This window comes from Myxocyprinus asiaticus, chromosome 13 (genome assembly GCF_019703515.2).
Source record: "Myxocyprinus asiaticus isolate MX2 ecotype Aquarium Trade chromosome 13, UBuf_Myxa_2, whole genome shotgun sequence".
Taxonomy (NCBI): Eukaryota; Metazoa; Chordata; class Actinopteri; order Cypriniformes; family Catostomidae; genus Myxocyprinus; species Myxocyprinus asiaticus.
In genome coordinates, this window is record NC_059356.1 from 38121706 (window position 1) to 38143117 (window position 21412).

General features: G+C 39.0%; 1 protein-coding gene across 2 annotated transcripts; it reads left to right on the forward strand.

The window, feature by feature from the left end:
* Positions 1–3742: 3742 nt before the first annotated feature.
* Positions 3743–18732, forward strand: LOC127450527 (trypsin-like). 2 transcript variants are annotated; one of them, XM_051714744.1, is made up of 6 exons: positions 3750–3904; positions 5026–5046; positions 8427–8595; positions 17204–17472; positions 18011–18150; positions 18235–18712. In XM_051714744.1, the coding sequence occupies exons 1-6, from the start codon at positions 3850–3852 to the stop codon at positions 18496–18498; spliced, it is 918 nt and encodes a 305-aa protein (XP_051570704.1). In that variant the 5' UTR covers positions 3750–3849; the 3' UTR covers positions 18499–18712. The 2 variants fall into 2 exon arrangements, with proteins under 2 accessions (XP_051570705.1, XP_051570704.1); XM_051714745.1 differs by lacking the exon at positions 8427–8595 and having other exon boundaries at positions 3743–3904; positions 18235–18732.
* The last annotated feature ends 2680 nt before the right edge of the window (positions 18733–21412 follow it).

Sequence of the window (21412 nt, forward strand, 5' to 3'; positions counted from 1 at the left end):
TGACAGAGCTTGGAAATTTCCCATGTGCTTCACCGAAGCGAGGGCCAATAATAATTCGGTCTATAATGAGAGAGAGCACAATTCTACTGTTTCTAGTGGCTTGAGGGGATAGCTATTGTGCTTTCAACTCCAATGACAGGTCCCACACTGGGTCTGTAACAGGGCGAGAGGGTCTGAGACGTTTCGCACCACGTAAAAATTTTTGAGATAAGCTCATGCTTGCTCATTGAAAAACCTCCGACAGTGGCGTAGTACGCTGCAATAGCTGCAACATACACTTTTAGCATTGACTGGGAGAAACCTGCATCCAAACGCTTTTGCAGGAAGTGAAGCATCACTTTTACTGAGCAATATGCTGGGTTTTCATTCTTTGATGAACAGCAGTCTGAAAAGACTCGCCACTTAGCACGTAAATGTGCCTTAGATAGTAAATCTCTCCTCAGCGGAATTTCCCATGGTGCAGCTACCAGCAGTTCCACCAGCTCCGGAAACTCTGTTTCCTAATTCAGCTTGATTTTGCACAGTACTTGGTGTAACAGGCAAATATAGGGGGGAAACGCATATTTGCACTTTTCCGCTGGTCATTTGTGAGCTAAGGCGTCCGTTCCCAACGGTATCTGGCTCGGTGTGTACCACATCTGACAGTGTGTGGTCATGTAAAAAATCAACAGGTTTTTCATCCCAAGGGCCATAATTTCCTTGATGCGAAAGCAGGTCAGCTCCGCAAGTCAGTTGCCTGGGAAAGTTTGAACTGCCTGGACTGATTTAAGGTGTTTTGACACCACAAGGGAAGATGATGCATCAACTTCAACATTGGACGCCACCAACCTCCTTTCTGGTGTATTTATATATGTCACCACTGAAGTGTTGTTCGTTTGAATCACACTTCTTTATTCTGGAGTTCTGGTCATAATAATTTCAGAGCCAGAAATACTGCCAGTTATTTTAAGCACTTTATATGCCATTGTAGCCCTATTGGACTTGTTAGTAGTGATCATACTGTGTTTGGTCATTAGAACGAGTGCTTCTTTTCAAGTAGACAGCGCGGCTGAACAGTGGCATGTCGTTAGAAGACGCTGACGTCATTCTGTGACATCATGCGTTCCATAGCACTCTCGCACAACCCATATTGAAGGGATGTCATACGTAGAGAGCCCAGTGGTGTGGCAGCAGCTGAGGCAGCCATCAGCCCGAGTGCTCTCTAAAATGTTTTCAGAGGAGTCATTCTCCCCAACTTGAAGCTTTTCAAGTGATGGAGAATAAATTAACTGCATGCGTCTGGGGAAGCGCGCATGTTGTGTGAAAGAACTCTTCACTGTGTTGACTCTCAACCTCAGTTGCTACAGATGTGCAAGCAAAACTGTTTTTGTGCTGCCACCCTGAGCTCCTGACTGCGCAGAAGTTAGAGTGAGAAAATGTATCTCCGCCTAGTCTTTTTGAATGGAAACCTAATTTGGGTCCGATTCAGTCGACTAAAGCCTATGATTGGCCAATGGCCGCCATCTTTCCTTGGAATAAGAAAGTAATGGCAGCTAGAGCCCATAAAAAGGTTCTTCAACTCTGAACACAGTATAAGCGTGTCCTGCACTCAATCATGGAGTAAGTAACAACGTTAAAGCAAGGTGGCCGCCTCGCACATTGAACTGTGTAACCGTACATCACTGTTCCCACCTGGAAATGGGTGGTTACATGCTCAAAGCATTTGTGTGAAGCGTGAGAAGGCACAGTCTTGGTTTCTGCCCGAGAATGTGTGGGGAATGGGTTTGCGCCAAAGTGAGAAGGAAAAAGTGCTCTTTTTTGAGTATGTAACTGCATCTCTGGGCAACAGCTTCAAGATGCGTACTCTTATTTTTATGTTTGCAAGAACACATGATTTTAACTCTCTCCTGGCTGTGATTGTGGAAAGAAGAGACATTAACTGAGCCTTCTTCTGGGCCAAGGCAAACAGTGGTTTAGGGCTTTGGTTTCCTCTTTTACCGATCAGACACAGTCAGAAGCGCTTCGGCTGGCCTGGGGGTTTTTCCCCACCATGGTACGAGCCTGGCCACGATGCTTTGCATCTTTGTCATGTGTGGTGTAGTCTCACTACTAGCTCAGCGCCTTTTGACTGGGCTGAAGCTGGAGGAGCATTAGTTTTGGCAGAGTGTGGCCCTGACGAAAATCGTGAGCGAAGTGGCTTTTCAGTGGCTGCATCATGAATAGGCAGGAAATGTTTCATAGCCTGCGAGAGCTTCTTTGCAGCTTAGAGTTATTTGCGTCTCCGAACAAGCTCGGCTGCGACACCAGAGTATCAGGAATCCTTACCTTGTTTGCCTTGCGCATCTCTGAAAAGTAAAAAAAAAAAAATGCAAAACTGCATGGTGTGCAGGTCTTATACGGCTTGTCCTGAGGCTGCATAAGAATTAGCCACAGATACAAGTCTGTATGGTTTGGACGGGAGTGAAGGGCATTACTTCCAGCTAGGTTCAGAAGCGTGGCATAAGTGTCCCACAAACGCTTCTCCCACCTGTGGGAGGGTGTTTAAGCCCCCTAAAGTGTGGTTCAGTGCGGTAGAGGCGTTCACTCCGTTGCAGCGCGTCCGTCGTGCCGACAATAAACGAGTGTCACTTTCCATTTTGCGCTGCACGCGCTGGTGCTACAACACAAATTAAACATTTTCGAACGTTCGTATCGACATGTCCAGTGTAGACAGCCTCAAGCCATTGTGTTGAGTCATGTCAACGGACACGCTCGGTGTAGACTGGGAGTCAGGGTTTCTGCTGGGCCCCCTGTCTGTCCAGGGCCCTTAGAATCGTCTTAAACTTCCCCGCCATTATGCACCCTTGTGCTCATGTTTGATTGCTTATCCGTGATCCATGCCGTGATCCGTCATCTTGTTTGAACTGTCTGTTGGATCACACTCCATCACTCTGGACTATACTGTTGACTTGGGCTCCGTTGTTGTTTGTAGTAAGTATATTGTGCTTTTTTGTTACAATATATTGTTTGGTTTGTTTATTTTGTTTACATGTACTTTTATGTTTAAGCATTTACTGAAAGAGCTATATAAAGTAATCATGTTGTTATTATTGTTGTCAGTATTAGTGGTTGTAACTCAGTCAATTTCATGACACAGTGTTTCGCTGTCAACATGGCAGTGCCCATGAGGGTGCGACCAGCTCCATTTAAAATTAAACAGCTTTTGTTAGGTTTCGGATATGACTGGAGTCTTCATCTCATGTGAGTGTACATTATTTCAACATATTTCTAAAAGATGCTATTCATGTCTTTATGTATAAAAAATGTTTAATTAGCAAAAAACTTACTTATTGCACCTTTAAGCCACACTTAAAAATTTAGCATTACATGATTTTGTTTTAGAATTTGAAACCTTACAAACTTGTTTTTGTGAAATAATTTGCATGAAAAGGATGTTTGTGCTATCTTTTTGTCTACTGCTCTTAGTCTAAGTCGCTTCCTTGTAATTTTTGTTATAGAATGCAAAGACATTAAATCATCATTTAGAGTGGTTTTAGTGTCTGTGTTAATAAGCAAGGACATAGGACTGTGTATGAAAGGGGTTAAAGGGACATTTTGTTATCCAGTTTAGAGGAACTAGAGATTAAATCTTGTACAGGTATTACAGGTATGTAGATGTAAAGGTGAGCAGGTGTGTTCTAAAAATACTGACAGCGGGTTAGAAGTAAAAAAACAAAAGAAAAAACAAACAAGGCATGTCAGAGTTACACTTAGTCCTGGGGTGGGGGCAAATGAAGTTGTAATGAAGGCGGTAGAACCTATTTTATGTGTCAATAAAGACTTCTATGAAAAGGAAACAGCAGTCAGAAGAACACAGAGTGAAACATAACAATGGCATTTCGCATTGCTCTGCGTGTTGCTGGGGCCTTATTTCTCAACATAGCAGGTAAGCTAACCATTAAAAGTCAGATCTAAAATTTGCTTGCTGTTTATGGAGACTCTATAACAATGAAAGCATTGATGTTTAGTAACCTTATGTTTTTTATTTTATTTATTTGTTAAAATTGTTTAATAACTGACAAGACAATCAAAGTAATTTTATTAAGGTCTGTTCTTTGTAATAGTCAAGTCAAGTCATTTTTATTTGTATAGCACCTTTCACAACACACATCGTTTCAAAGCAGCTTTACAGAAGATCAGGCATTAACAGAAGATAAAACTGTAATATCTATAATGTCTTAGTCATCATTGTGTAGTTTGATAAAATACGATTGTGAATTGTGTTTAAAAATAAGTAATTAAATAATAATTGTATTTATAACCCCAGCGAGCAAGCCGAAGGCGACTATATACACGCATAGTAATATCTAAAATGAATGTTGCTGTATTAGTATAAATGCAGAATAGTCATAAATAAATATCAACAGTTTTTTAAAGAAATTGGAATTGGTTATGAAAATAATTTTATTTTTCTTAGCTTGATTGTTGAATAGCTATCAAGGTCTAAATCGAATAAAATATATTTAAAATTGTTATTAAAAGTGAAATATTAGTTAAATATTAATAATAAATATTAATAATTTCAAATGAAAAAAGTGCTGAATTATTTTTAGGGGAGTTAAAAATAAAGTTAAAATGTATGAAATGGAATTCAGTTTAGCTAAACTCTAAAACGCAAATGACTGACAATCTCCTGCTATTTTTAATTTCATATTTTAACATTCGCATTTTAACAAGTAGGATATTTAGGTTCTTATCCCAAAACCACACTCATTTGATGTGAAGACATTTTTTTCTATGTCATAAGAGCTCTGCTGAGTCAATGGTATGTTCTTAACAATGTTGATGTAAAAGGTGAAACAATGATTGCAGGCTGCTGAAACCAGTTTATCAGCTCTGTGAGTGTCTGGATCTGCTTTGTTCTCATTGTGCTGATCAATTGTGTCTGAGCCACAAAAGCTCTCAAAAAATAAAAGAAAATTGGTCTATGGACACAGATCTTTTAAACTTAAATGAAGAATCGAGTCTAATTATTTGTTAATCCTTTTTTTTCTTCTCCCAATACAGGCTCTCTCTGTCAATTAGATGGTAAGTTGCAACACTATTAATGTTCCATTCATAATGTTTTACATATAGTTTAAAAGTGGTAAAATGTTAACATTACTTAATGTTACAGTTAACCTGAACTAAGAATGAACAATATTTTTACAACATTTAAGGTAACACTTTTCAATAAAGTTCCATTTGTTAACATTAGTCAATGCAGTAAGTATCATGAACAAACCATAAAAAATCATACTTACAGCATTTACTAATCTTGGTTAATGTTAGTTTCTAAATATACAATTGTTCATTGTTAGTTCATGTTAGTTCAATCATAATATATTAACCCATATTAACATATGCAACTTTTAATGTTAAAAAATGAATTAGTATACTTTGAAATGTATTTTAACCAAGATTAACAAATGTTATAAAAGTAAGTATTGTTCATTCTTAGCTCATGTTAACTACAGTAGTTAACCAATGTTAACAAATACAACCTTATTGTAAAGTGTTACCGCATTTATTAATTTTGGTTAAAATTAATTTTGAAATACTGTATACCATTGTTCATTGTTAGTACATTAATGAATGTTTACATATTCAACATTTACGATTAAAAATTTATTAGTAGTTATATGTTCAAATTAACATCAACCAAGACTAATGAATGCTGTAACTGCATAGTTCAGTCTTATTTTATGTTTACTCATGTAGTTAACTAATGTTAACAAATAGAATATTGTAAAGTGTTACTACATTTATTAATCTTTGTTGATATTAATTTCTACATCCACCATATGACCAAAAGTATGTGGACTCCCCCTTCCAAACAGGATTGGCCATTCCAGTAATTTCACTGAAAACAAATCTTAATGTTACACAATACAGTGCCATTCTAGACAACTGTGTTGCTCTGACCTCACTGATGCTCTTGTGTTTAGTTGAACAGTTAGTTGAAAAAGCATGGCAAAATCAAAATCCATTACAAAGGTGATCATTGGGGTTTAGGCCTGGGCTTTGTGCAGACCAGACTCAGAAAACAGTTTCTATATGAATCTTGTTTTGTGTACAGGGGCATTGTCATGCTAGGAAAGGCAATCCCCAAACTGTTTCAAGTTGAAAGCACACAATTCTCTAGAATGTCATTGCAGTATAGCAATAAGATGTGTCCTCACAGAAATGACTGGGATAGCCAAACTAGTTTATTAGAAAGGGGTGTCCACATACTTTTGGCCAAATAGTACATACCAGTTTAAATAATAATAATAATAATGTTAGTGCTTTAATAAAATTATAATCTTCACATTTCTGCCTTTAAACCCTCCAAAAATTGGCCCCATTCACTTCCATTTCAAGTGTCACACTGTAACCTTGATTTTTGCTTTTTTTGAAGGAGGGACATGTCAAATTTTATTTTATTTTTTAAAATAATCAACTTTATGCCACAAATGCTGTCGATTGAGCTTAACTTGTATTGAACCTGGAATATTCCCTTAATCAATGCTCTAAATGTGCAATGCTCATCATTAATTCATGATACCCACTGCATTAACTAATGTTAAAAGTGCTGTTTACTTATCAGTGGCAGAAATCATAACATTGAGTATAGTGACTGTTGGAATGGAAGTTGCGCCCTACAGTTAAAAGAACCAAACACCTTTTTAAAAGAGACATCGCTTATCACTTTTTATTGAGAATTCACACACGTATTAGCTGGACCAGCCTGAAAAATAATGTTTTTTTGTGTGACCTGAGCTAAAGAAGCCCAATTTTGATACTATTGTTGTCAGATTAAACTGCCGTTCTGAAATATATTTTAAGATGTCAGTCTTTCCCCATTCAAGCATTGGCCTATAGTAATTGTATCCCTACAATTCCTACTTCCAGTAGACTTAGTCACTGAATTAGCCATGCCCCCTCTTTCCAAAACCCCGCACTCCAAAGATGACAATGTACCACTGAGACCGTTGTAATCAAAGATGGAGCAGGAGAGTAGCAACATGTTATCTCAGTGTTGTCAAAGTTGCAATGGCAATGGTAGAGAAATAGCATTCTTGTACTACAAACTAACAACAGAGTGCTTATAAAGCCAAAAATGCAGTTTGACATGAATGATCCGCTTCAACTACTACACTCTCAGCTTCCTGATTCCCATTTCCACAGTTTTCCTGAACAACCACTGGGTGGCGCCATGATGATTCGAATTGACTGTTTTTTGTTTCTGGTCTCGAAACTCAGTGTAAAAAATACCAAAACGAGTGACCCAGACCGAGAACGATAACCATTTATGTGTTACTTGGAATAAAAATGATTTTCCGGCTCAACTTGTGCAGTTGTTGGCTGTCATAACAACTCAAAGTAGTTCATGATATCAACATAACTTACCTTAGACCATCACTTCATGTCATCTACACAGTCAGGTGAGACTCTGTCCATACAAACGGTCATCTCAACTCTGGGAAGTATCAGCATATGTTTTTTTGACAATTTTTATAAATGTAATACTTTAAACATCACATTACCCGCTAAGAATATACACCGATGTGAGTGAAAACACTGGAGACCAAAAATTTAAAAGGCCAATCGGAACAGTTCTGCGTTCAGGAAAAAGGTGGATATTGGCTGCTCTATGAATGAACGCATGCAATGATTGACAGGCAGAAAGCACCTTACATTGTTCTAATTGGCTAAATGAAGAATATGATATTTGGCTAAAAAATAATCATTTTTGTTTGAGACGAGTGCTTTTGTTTGTTTTCAGAGAGCTGTCACAAAGACAGGTGGAGATTTCTGTGTGTCATTCTATAAAAAAATCACTTACAGCACCTTTAACGTTAACCTTATTGTAAAGTGTTACTGCATTCCCAACCCATTTTACTTTAGTATTTAAAACATGTGCACCATATTTCCTGGTGAATCAGGATATTCAATGAGAAAAAAATATGTAGTGCAGGATTTCCTTTTATCTAACAGAAAATGATTGGCTTGTGAAATGGGTTCTCTGTATGTCAGGTGGTTGCAGGGGAGAATTTGAAAAACAAGGATTTTTGGATTTTTTACATTTTAATGAGAGATTATGAAGACAAATATTGTTGTTCTTTGGAATAATGTGGATTGATCAATCGTCACAATAAAACCAGGAATGTGAATTAGAAGAATAATAAAAACAATCCCATAATTTACGGCAGTTACCTCTATGTTGTTCCAACTCTTATTTTCTTTCATCTGTGAAAAACAAAACGTTTGAGTGTCTGAGTTTCCATACAAGGAAATGGATATTGATATATACAGCTAAGCTCCAAATAGGACATAAAAAGCACCCTAAAAGTATCATAAAAGTAGTCCATATAACTCAAAAGTAAATAGGTTCAATTTTGAGTCATTTCAGCTAGGAATTCCCACGTCTTCTTTTCTCTCATTAGTGTGTGGCAAAGCCCCCCTCAACACCAGGATTGTTGGAGGGCAAAGTGCACTTGCGGGGTCTTGGCCTTGGCAAGTAAGCATTCACAGAATCACCACTGGAAGCCATTTCTGTGGTGGGAGTCTAATCAATAAGGACTGGGTTTTATCTGCAGCTCACTGCTTCCAGACGTAAGAAGTGACCAAAGCTTAAATGAAAGTTAAAGGAATTCTTCATCCAAAAATGAAGACATACTTACCCTCATGTCATTTTTAAATGCTGTTATTTTTCTGTGCAACACAAAAGAATAATTTTTTAAGAATCTTCATGCCGCTCTTTTCCATACAGTGACATAGTTACCATAGTGACACAGTGTCTGTTACCCTCCAAAGATGATAATATATATACAGTATATATAGATATATAGCTATAGATACAGTATACTGTATATATATATACAACCCACATCTCAGAATAGCAATAGAGATTATATCCTTCTCACCACAGTTGTACAGAATGGTTATTTGAGTTACTGTAGACTTTGTTAGTTTGAACCAGTCTGGCCATTATTTGTTGACCTCTCTCATCAACATGGCATTTCCATCCGCAGAACTGCCGCTCACTGGATGTTTTTTTTTTTTTTTTTTGGCACCATTCTGAGAAAATTCTAGAGACTGTTGTGTGTGAAAATCCCAGGAAATCAGCAGTTACAGAAATACTCAAACCAGCCCGTCTGGCACCAACAATCATGCCACGGTCTAAATCACTGAGATCACATTTTTTCCCCATTCTGATGGTTGATGTGAACATTAACTGAAGCTCCTGAACTATATCTGCATGATTTTATACACTGCATTACTGCCACATGATTGGCTGATTAGATAATTGCATGGATGATTGTTAGTGCCAGTCGGGCTGGTTTGAGTATTTTTGTAACTGCTGATCTCCTGGAATTTTCACGCACAACAGTCCTAGAAGTTACTCTGAACGGTGCCAAAAACAAAAAACTTCCAGTGAGCAGCAGTTCTGCGGACGGAAATGTCTTGTTAATGAAAGAGGTCAACAGAGAATGTCAGACTGGTTCGAACTGACACCGTCTACGGTAACTCGGATAACCGCTCTGTACAATTGTGGTGAGAAGAATAGCATCTCAGAATGCTATTCTGAGATGAGGATTGGGCTGTTTTGGCAGCACGAGGGGGACCTACACAATATCAGAGTGTATATATATATATATATATATATATATATATATATATATATATATATATATATATATATATATATACATACATACAAACACACACACACATTGGCAGCCAAAAGTTTGGAATAATGTACAGATTTTTGCTCTTATGGAAATAAATTGGTACTTTTATTCAACAAAGTGGCATTCAACTGATCACAATGTATAGTCAGGACATTAATAACGTGAAAAATTGAGGTCACGTGATGCCTTGCGAGAGGAAAATGTGTGAGCGACAAGCTCTGCGCACTTTGCTAGTTTTTTTTATTATTTTCATGTTATAATCCGGTGAGATTCGATACACCCAGTTACATATTTGCTCTTTGAGGTAAACATGGCAAAGAAGTCAAAATCCTCAGATTCTGGAGACATTAAAAGACACTTACGTGCTATAGCTGAAACCTCTGACGGGCCTGCGAGCTGGGGACTCGATTTGGACGGCACGTCGGGAGAAGATATTCAGTGTCAACTGTCCAACATCTCGGTGATGCTGATGAAGGTTGTTGCTGACTTGGAGGATCTCGCTGTAATACGTCGATTGATTACAGCGATGGAAACAAAAATCTCTGAGTTGGTTACAAGAGTGGCAGAAGTTGTAAAACGGATCGATTATTTGGAATCATCGGAAAGGGAATTATCCGCTAATTACCCGCGTCCAAAATAGACCTGCAACACTTTTTGGAAAAACTGGAATATCTCGAAAATATGAGCTGAAGGAATAACATAAGGATTGTTGGAATTCCTGAGCATGAAGAAGGCAGAGATATGGAGAAATTCCTGGACAAGCTCTTCCAGAGTCTGCTCGACATAACAAGCCATAAACTGGAAATCGAGTGAGCTCACAGAATCCCTGCTCGCAGATCTGCTGAGGGAGACAGGCCCCGATCAATTCTGGCCAAATTTCTGAGATCATCCGATAAAGATCTCATGTTGTGCCAGGCAAGGAGCAAAGGAAAGCTTTCTTGGAAGATTCACAGTATTTTCTTGTTCCCAGATTTTGCGAATTCTACAAGAGAGAAATGCAATCGGTTCAAGGAATGTAAGAAACTCTTACATCAACAGAAGATCGCTTTTGCACTGATGTTTCCGGCCAAACTGAGAATAGCCACCAAGGACGGCAGCAAAGTATTTTTATGGCCCAAAAAGGCACTGGCCTACATAGAAACTATGGGCGAGTAAAACCATTGGGCGTTTCTTATATGAGTGGACTGACTCACTGTTAAGAGACTCGACTATCTAAGGAAGCTGGGCGCCATTTTTGTTTCTTTTTGCGTTGCCTCCGCCTAGCGGCTGGAGTTTGTTTTGTGGCATGACTCCTTCAAGAAACTTTTGTATTGACGGAAGATCGCTTTTACTCTTAAGTTCATGACCAGATTGAGAATGGTCACTATGGATGACCTCAAAATATCTACATGCTCACATAAAGGATGTCCTTTATAAATTTGACAGACTGAGTAAGTCATGGTGTTTTTTTTTTCTACGCGGCCTCCGAGTGAATTTGACTCTTGATCATCCGAGGAACTGGGATGCCTATTTTGTTTCTTTTTGTGCTGGTTCCACCTAGCGGCTGGAGTTTGTTTTTTTGGAATAACACTGCTTCGGGACAGTTGTGGATGAATCTGTTCGTTCTTTGTGCTTGTGCCTCCTGTTGGCTGGAGTTTGTTTTTGTGGAGTATTTTTAAGGGACATTAGAATGATTACGTCATCTGCTGCACTCATAAACAGCTGAACTTACTGAACACTTGTTTGTTTGTCCGAGGAAACTGAACGGCTTTATATCAGCTGGAAGTTGTTTTGTGGAGGAGCACACCTTCGAGACAGTTCTGTGAATGAATCTACAAGTTCTTTGTGTTTATTCTGCATGTTGGCTGGGGTCTGTTTTACAAAGTATTTTCTGTTATGTAATTGTGCCTCACAAAATATGTGCAGAAGCACCGGACTTGAGAAATCCGATGGCAAATTTGTCGTGGGGGTTATCGTTGGCATACATAGACCTTTTGTCTTCGTCTACTGATGAAGATATTAGAAAATTTGTGGAACCATTAGAACTCCCTAAATTGACGAATGAGCAAAACAGTTCTCTGGATTCTGAGATAACGTTGGAGGAGCTTGACGAGGTAATTAAGGTTACCTACAGGCAAGGCTCCGGGGCCAGATGGTTTTGCTGCTGAATTTTTTAGATCTTATGCTACAGAATTGGCTCCACTTTTGTTAGAAGTTTATACAGAATCATTAAAGAATGGAAAGCTTTCTCCAACCACGACACAAGCCCGGATCAGTCTGATTCTTAAAAAGGACAAAGATCCAAGCGAGTGTAAAAGTTACCGTCCAATTTCCCTGATCCAGCTAGATGTAAACATTTTGGCAAATATTTTGGCTAACCGATTAAGTAAAGTTATGACATCTCTTATACATATAGATCAAGTGGGGTTTATTCGGAGTCGTAGCTCTTCTGATAATATTAGGCATTTCATTGATATCATGTGGTCAGTAGCGAATGATCAGTCTCTGGTTGCTGCCATCTCACTTGATGCCGAAAAGGCTTTTGATATTGTAGAATGGGATTATCTTTTTAAGATTTTGTAAATATATGGGTTCAGGAGTACATTTATTGTCTGGATTAAGTTACTTTATAGACACCTTGTAGCAGCGGTATAAACAAATGGATTAACTTCAGATTATTTTACTCTGAATAGGGGCACTCGGCAGAGTTGCCCTCTTTCCCCATTATTGTTCTGTCTTGCCCTGGAACCATTAGCAGCCGCGATAAGAAAGGAGGATGATTTTCCAGGGGTCATTGCTGGAGGTATGGCGCATAAGCTTCTGCTTTACGCAGATGATATTTTATTATTTGTCTCTGACCCTACTAGATCTATGCCTTGCCTCCACAGAATTATTAATTCCTTTTCCAAATTCTCAGGATACAAAGTCAATTGGGCTAAATACGAAGCTTAGGATCTGACAGCGTACTGTCCAGTAGAGGCCTTCCAGCCGGGTACCTTCCAGTGGCCCAAACAGGGCATCAAGTATTTGGGTATTTTATTCCCAGCAAATTTGTCTGATTTAGTTAGAGTTAATTTTGACCCTATAATAAAAAGATTTTCGAACGTTGTGGACAGGTGGGCTTCATTACATTTATTGATGATTGGGAAGGTTAATGTTATTAAAATGAATTGTATTCCAAAATTCAACATTTAGGGATTCCCAGATCTCAGTTTTTTAGGTATTTACATTTGCGCCACCTGCTCTGTTCTATTTTTGGGAGTAGCATACACCCCCCTAAAGCAGCAGATACTTTGGGAGAGGTGAATACTGCTTTTGGAAAAGGTCATGAGGCATCAGTGTATTACTCCCTGCTAGTTCAGAGTCTGGGGGATGGAGCTTTAACCTCTATCAAGAGATAATGGGAGAAAGATTATAATTTGGTATTGGAGGATGGAGTGTGGGCTAGGATTCTAAAAAACATCAAGACTGCATCTACAGATACAAGGGTGCAACTTACACAATTCAAGATTCTACATAGATTCTATTCCCTCTAGTCTGTATAGGCTTGGTCTTAAAGACACACCCACCTGCTGGCATTGCTAATCGGAGGATGGAGACATGGCCCATGTTTTTTGGTGGTGTGCTGAGATTCAGGAATTTTGGTTGAAGGTACAGAGTTTTGTATGTGACGTGTTGGGCATTCGGATTTCGTTTTGCCCCAGACTCTGTGTCTTGGGTGATGGGGCGGTCATCAACGTAGGCAATAAATACATAAAAGTTTGGGTCCTCACCAGTGTGATGATAGGCAGGCAGATTGTTTTAAGGGATTGGAAGTCGGTGGGAGCACCCTCAATTCGGGAGTGGTGCGAGGAGATGGGAATGGTGGCAGCCTTCAAAGAGGTATTATGTAGAAGGCTGGGGATATGGAATACTTTTAATGGGAAATGGGGTAAATATTTGATGTTTTTGGGGGGCTCTCGGAGTAGGTCTGTGGAGAGAGGAATATAGTTTAGAGTTGTATGTTTATTATATGTGTATGTCTATATGTGTATGAGAATGTGTATGTATATGTGTGTATGCGTATATACATATATATGTATATGGGTGTGTGTGTGTGTGTGTGTGTGTGTGTATATATATATATATATATTTTTTTTTATTATATATTTCTTTTATTTATTCATTATTATTATTATTATTATTTTATTCTCTGTATAAGTGTGTACTTAGGCGAGACCACTGGGATGTTCGTTTGGGGTCGGGTGGGGTTCTTGATTGGTGAGGGGTAGTAGCGGGAGTTAATGTTGATTTATTGTATATATGATTTGTTTGCTTTGAAAAAATCAATACAAATGTTAATCACAAAAAAATAATGTGAAAAATTATTACAATTAAAAAAAAATGTTCAGAACTTAAACTACTTCAAATAGTTCTCATCAAAAAAACCTCCTCATGCAGCAGTGACAGCTTTGCAGATCCTTGGCATTCTAGCTGTCAGTTTGTCCAGATACTCAAGTGACATTTCACCCCATGCTTCCTGTAGCACTTGCCATAGATGTGGCTGTCTTGTCACTTCTCACGCACCTTATAGTGTAGCTGATCCCACAAAAGCTCAATTGGGTTAAGATCCATAACACTCTTTTCCAATGATCTGTTGTCCAATGTCTGTGTTTCTTTGCCCACTCTAACCTTTTCTTTTTGTTTTTCTGTTTCAAAAGTGGCTTTTTCTTTGCAATTCTTCCTATAAGGCCTGCACCCCTGAGTCTTCTCTTTACTGTTGTTCATGAAACTGGTGTTGAGCGGGTAGAATTCAATGAAGCTGTCAGCTGAGGACATGTAAAGCGTCTATTTCTCAAACTAGAGACTCTGATGTACTTATCCTCTTGTTAGTCTGACCTTTCACATCTTTTCTGTCCTTGTTAGAGCCAGTTGTCCTTTGTCTTTGAAGACTGTAGTGTACACCTTTGTATGAACTCTTCAGTTTTTTGGCAATTTCAAGAATTGTATAGCCTTCATTCCTCAAAACAATGATTGACTGATGAGTTTCTAGAGAAAGCTGTTCCTTTTTTTTGCCATTTTTGACCTAATATTGACCTTAAGACATGCCAGCCTATTGCATACTGTGGCAATTCAAAAACAAACACAAAGACAATGTTAAGCTTCATTTAACAAACCAAATAGCTTTCAGCAGTGTTTGATATAATGGCAAGTGATTTTCTAGTACCAAATTATCAATTTAGCATGATTACTCAAGGAAAAGGTGTTGGAGTGATGGCTGCAGGAAATGGGGCCTGTCTAGATTTGACCAAAAATGACTTTTTTCAAATAGTGGTGGTGCTGTTTTTTTACATCAGTAATGTCCTGACTATCCTTTGTGATCAGTTGAATGACACTTTGGTGAATTAAAGTACCAATTTCTTTCCGAAACAGCAAAATCTGTACATTATTCCTAATTTTTGGCTGCCAGTGTACATATATATATCTACTGTATATATTTCACCTAAAAGTATTACACAGAAAAGTAACTCCATAACAGAAGTCCATTTAACTGGTGTGCTATATTCCAAGTCTTCTGAAGCCATACAATAGCTTTGTGTGAGAAACAGACCTAAACTAAAGTAATAGTTCACTGATAATCTTTCCCTCCAGTGAGTTCGTAAAGCACTGCAACTAGACTTCTTCCCCTTTAGTTTTAATATGAATCTATAACATTTCTGTCAAATCACACCTGTTACAAGTGTTGGGGAAGCTACTTTGAAACTGTAGTTTGACAAGCTACAAGCTACTCATAATTTAAATAGTTAAGCTGCAGTCAAGATACCCTTTTGAAAAAGTAGTTAGCTACACTACAACCTACTATCAAAAAGTAGCTAGCTACATTGAAGCTACTTAATGAGGTAATATTTTTTTACAATGTTACTATCAAACCAATAATAACAATTACACTAATAACATTTATTAATTAATAAATGTATTCATTAAATATATTTAATGTATTTAATACATTTAATGAATAGTAACATAAATACATTTAATAATAGCCATAAAATAAAATACAACATAAAATAAAAACAGAAAAGATCAGATGCCATTAAAAATCATTTTTATACTATACTTCACAATTTTCAGTCCTCCTACTGTGCCCAGGTGTCGCCTACTTCCCTAATGATCTAATTTTTATGACAAACTTTCCTTGGGCTGAAGTTTTGTTCTTGTCACATAATATTTAGTATGGATAATTTATAAATAGAGACATGGCTTGTTTCTTCCCTCACCAGTGTTCTTGTTCATTGTATTTTCTGACCTTTTGCCATTGACACGCAAGTGCCAGCTTTACAGGAAACAAACAGAGGTTTCGCTGCAAATACCTGATGGACTGAGTTGTAAAATTTCCATCATGGTCATATTAGTTTAAATATCCCTGATATGTTGTATATTTGATGTTATCTCGATAGAGTTAACATTTTCAGTTAAAAATGACTTTGCATAGTAAGTGGGAGTTCTAAAAAACAGGTGTTCTATTATTTAATAATTTGCAGAGTTGGGGAATATACAGCCTGGTCTCATGGAATTTACGTGAGCATTTCTGCACAACTGGAATTACGTGCTTCATTACATGTTTGGCTGCAGATTTCAAATGAAATGTCCAGCATGGGGTGCCAAAACTGAGCGAAATTAGGCTGTAATCAGACAAGATTTTTAAGGTGAATTTTAGATGGAGGTTTTAATAAGTAAAACATACATCCCTTACCTAAAACTTTACACTAAACCTAACCAGTTGTGCCCGAAAAGACAAATGAGAGTTTAAAAAAAGAAATATCCTTACCCTTAACCAACACCTAACCCTAACCGATAAAGTTTTAAAATGCAAAAAAAAAAAAAAACAAAAAAAAAAAAAAAAGAAAACACACATTAACTGAAGCAACCATGTCAATTTGTGTCGCTTTTATGCCACTTTCACTTTCGTGCGTTTTTGGCTGGATTCAAGCCACAGCTGTCAAGCCCAGAGTTTAGCACTCTAACAGGTGAGCTACCATGCAAGCTGAAGACATAGGAATAAGTGTGTATATCTAGGTGGATCTGTTATGGAACTCACGCCACACTGTACAAATGGGTAGCACATTTAATGCTTAAAAAGCGCTTTTGGGATAAACAGCTGAACGTCTTAAAGGGTATCCCACACACTAGATCATCTTTTATTAACAAGTAAGACTAAGAGCAGTCTTCATTTTAGCTAATCAGTGTGAAGTGGCCATTTATAACAAATTCATGCAGGAAAAGACTCTGGGGTTCTGCTGGGCCCCCTGTCTGTCCAGGGCCCTGTTTCTTACACAAAGCTATCCTATGGCTTCAGAAGACTGTGAATATAGCACACGAGTTGTATATCTAATATTTGTTCCACAGAAGAAAGAAAGTCATACAGGTTTGGAGCAACATAAGGATGATAAAATAATGAGAGAACTTAACATTTTGGGTGAATAATAATTTTAATTGTCAAAGGCAACATATTGTATACATAGCTGTAGATCGATAATATGGGAATTAAGTCTGACTTTTTCTATTTACAGCAACCTTGCAAGCAACATTAAAATTTACTTGGGACGTCAGCTCCAAAAAGGCTCAAACCCAAATGAGGTATCCAGGACAGTGAGACAAGTCATCAACCACCCTAACTATGGCTCATCTACCCAAAACAATGACATAGCACTACTCCGGCTCTCCTCTTCAGTGACTTTTACTGATTACATTCAACCAGTCTGCCTGGCTGCTTCGGATAGTACTTTTGCTGCTGGTACTAAGAGCTGGATTACTGGATGGGGCAAACTCAATTTTGCAGGTAAGTCAGCATTATTTGAAAATCAGTCAAATACTTTGAAACATTGGCTAGTGTCATAGTGCAATATTTTTTAATATTATTGTTTAAAAAATAGATTTGGTGGTGCTTTCCTATTAAAACTGCTTACTGCCCACGTTTGGCTGCTTACTTCCCATGCTTAATCTATTTAACAGCCACAATATGCGACTCAATTTTAAAATGAATACTTTTTACATTTCTTGCAAAAATATTTGATTTAAGCAGTGGTGGATCCTGGAATAGACGATATAGCACACCCCCTACCCTAGTACACTAGGTGAAAATTGTCCAGTCACTTAGAAAAGTAATAGCACACCAAGATGCAAAATTTGAGGTATCATTCATGTTGTAACACGTTTCTAATCATACAAATTGTACAATGTTGATGTTTACTGAATTAAAATAAAAGTTACATGTCAAATTTTAATACTTAAGGTTAGGGGTTTGTTCAGGGCAATAGTAATATTGATGATTTGAAAGCACCACTAACTATGACTTTTTCCACTAATTTATATCATAGACACCACACTTCCCAACACACTGCAGGAGGTGCAAATACCAATTGTTAGCAGCAGTGATTGTAACACTGCCTATAAAGGTATCATTACCAGCAACATGGTGTGCGCTGGACTAACTCAGGGAGGGAAAGACTCGTGTCAGGTAATATACATCATCATCATCAGTCATGTACAGTTGCTTATTGTAAATTGGGTGAGATTTAAATACTACATGGTTTCTGTGCAGGGAGACTCTGGAGGACCAATGGTCAACAAGCAGGGCTTGCAGTGGATTCAGTCAGGCATTGTGAGTTTTGGTCGAGACTGTGCACTGCCCAATATTCCTGGTGTGTACACCCGAGTATCTCAATACCAGTCTTGGATCAACGCTCAGATAAACAGCGACCAGCCTGGATTTGTCTCATTCACCTCCACTGGAACCAGCGGCTCTGACCTTTCTCTTACGATCTCCATCATCCCTCTAATCTTCTCCCTCTTTCTCTTTTCTTAAAGTCTGAGTTATAATAATTCTGAGGATTCATTGATGAAGAGTACAGTTTGCTGTTCACAGTCTAATAAATAAAACAAGTTTGTGCCCACTGATTTTCAGTGTTTGCCTAATGAGGACACAGTGTATTGATCTGTTATTTTACAGAGACACATAAAATGCTAGTATGTGTACATTATGAATATAGTGTCAATCATCCTCATTTCGAGTGAATGTTCATTAACATGATGCAATACAAATGCACTGCAGTCACTTTTGTATTTTAAATATGATTTAGTTTTGCCAGTATCACTTTGTCTCAGGGGCTGTTGGAGCTCAATAAGAACATCATATGGGGGGGGGGGGGGGGTTGTGCTTCTCCTTGATTATTTAGCTTGGGTTGGATCCCCTTGATTGTGTTTCAGTGTTGGTCCGGGGGTTGTCAGAAGAAACTCTCCATTGTCGCCAAAGGTGCTGCAGGCTTACCACTTTGCGCCGAATCGCGAGCTAATTTGCATGTGAAAATAATGAGTGGGAAATTTGCGGTAAGTTTGTCAGAACTTTAGATTTTTTGTAAGAGCATGATTGCACATATTGGTAACTGAGTACAAATAAAAATCAATTTTAGCAGTCCATGATAAGTTAATAAATAACTGCATTTTCCTGCACAGAATTCATTGGTTTTTAGATCTGAGAAAACTAACAAATGCCACAAGAAATCACTATTGTAACAAGGAAAACTCATACAAATTAGTAGGATCCATTTGCAGAGTTTTTAATGGGGACAAACAATATCAGAGTCAGAAGAAGGCAAAGGTGATAACCAGATGATCAGAACACAGTAAACAAATCCAAAACAGAAGGCAGAGCGGGCAAACACGAAGAAACAGGCAAACAAGTAGTCCACAGAAAATAGAGAACGCCAAGAAATGCTAACTAGGTTAAACAAATCTTTGCGAAGACTGAGAGAACTGGCAGAGGTATATATTCAGTAAACAGAAGTAATGACCTAAACTGGAAACGGGAACGTGATGAGGTGGCATCTCAGAATTCAGGTGAGAGAGATCTCATGTGGTGGTTGGAGGAAGTGGTCAGTTTGATGTAGATATAACAGTTTTCCCCCCCTTAGGACGCCCCCGAGGGCATTTAGGGGGTCTCACGAGATCTGGGGCCAGGTCTGTTGCAGTGGTTTTGGTGAAACTTTGCGATATAGGAGGGATCCAAAATGTCGTCAGCTGGGATCCAAAAAAGCTCCTCTGGGCCGTAACCCTACCAGTCCACTAAGTAGAAAATTCACTGACCTTTCTGACAGGAGTCCAGGAGGGTGTGGATCTGGTAAGCCTCCTGACCATCAATGTCCAAGGAAGGAGGAGAAGCAGGTTCCTTGGTGACCCCCCGATTGTCTCCAAACACCATTTTTTAAAAGGGACACATGGAAAGTGGGAGAGATGCGATAATTAGAAGGTAAGAGGAGCTTGTAGGTGACTGGGTTAATCTGGTGGATGATTTTGAATGGACCCATGTACTTGGAACTGAATTTCTTGCAGGGGAGACGAAGCCGGAAATCGAGTAGAGAGCCAAACCCTCTGACCTGGACGTAGTTGGGGGAAGGGTCTCCTGCGGCAGTTGGCATAGATCTTCTTACATCAAATGGCTCTTAGTAGGTGGACATGGGTGGATTCCCAAACCGGATTGCTTCTCCTCATCCAACTGTCTACTGCAGGAACATAGGAGGGCTCATCTGACCAGGGAAAGAGGGTAGGTTGGAATCCAAGAACGCATTGGAACGGGGTGATGCCAGTGGAAGCATTACGGATGGAGTTCTGAGCATATTCGTCCCAGGGGAGGAATTGGCACCTTTAATGTTGGTTTGTACAGCAAAAGGAATGCAAGAAGCAGCCTACTTCTTGGTTTAGTCAATCCTTTTGGCCATTGGATTGAGGGTGGTAACCAGAAGTAAGACTGACGTTGTTGTTCAACTGCATGCAAAATGCCCTCCAGTCCTGGGAAATGAACTGAGGTCCACGGTCTGATACATTGACTTCCGGGAGTTCGTAGTAACGAAATACTTGATTGAAGATGGCCTCGGCAGTTTCCATAATGGATGGTAATTTCTTAAGATGGATGAGATGACAAGCTTTAGAAAATCAGTCAACAACCACCAAAATAGTAGTGTTACCTTGGGACAAGGGTAGATCCATAAGGAATTCTACCGCAATGTGGGACCAACGTAAATGAGGAATGGGCAAAAGGAGTAGGAGACCAGCTGGCAGGACTCTTGGTGGACTTGGACTGGGCACATACTGAGCAACCTTTGACAAAGATAGCAAGATCAGAATTGAGTGAGGGCCATCAGAATGTGTTCCTTAGCAGCTGAGTCACTCTGTTCTCCCCCGGGTGTCCAAATTTCAGAGAGGTGTGGACCCATTGGATAATCTGCAGCCTCAGTGGAGTAGGAACATAGGTCTTGCCTTCTGGGGCAGGCATCTGGAGGAGGTTCAAGCTGCTGCAATGGTTGGATCTCACCCACGATGTCCCACTGAACTGGAGCGACCACAAGGGAAGGGGTGAGAATGGTAGGGGGTCTTCCCTCCTGGGGAGAAGAGGTGTGGAGCCTGGAGAGGGCATCAGCCTTCCCGTTCTTAGAGCCGGGACAGCAGGTGACTGAGAAGTTGCAGCAGGAAAAGAGAAGAGCACAATGGGCTTGCTGAGGGGTTAGTCTCTTGGCACACTGAATGTACTCCAGGTTGCGGTGGTCAGTGTACACCACAAAGGGATACTGATACCCTTCAATCCAGTGATGCCACTCCTTGAGGGCTGCTTTCATAGCTAGCAGTACTCAGTTCCCCACATCATAATTTTGTTCTGCTGGAGTGAGTTTTCTAGAGAAGAATGTACAGGTATACAGTTTGTGGGGGGAACCATGCCTCTGGGAAAG

Bases quoted from the DNA above. Each gene is read 5' to 3' on its own strand.
- LOC127450527 (XM_051714744.1), top strand. From the start codon at position 3,850: ATGGCATTTCGCATTGCTCTGCGTGTTGCTGGGGCCTTATTTCTCAAC. The intron at 3,905-5,025 runs GTAAGCTAACCA...CTCCCAATACAG, and splicing joins CTTATTTCTCAACATAGCAG to GCTCTCTCTGTCAATTAGAT. The intron at 8,596-17,203 runs GTAAGAAGTGAC...TTCTATTTACAG, and splicing joins GCAGCTCACTGCTTCCAGAC to CAACCTTGCAAGCAACATTA.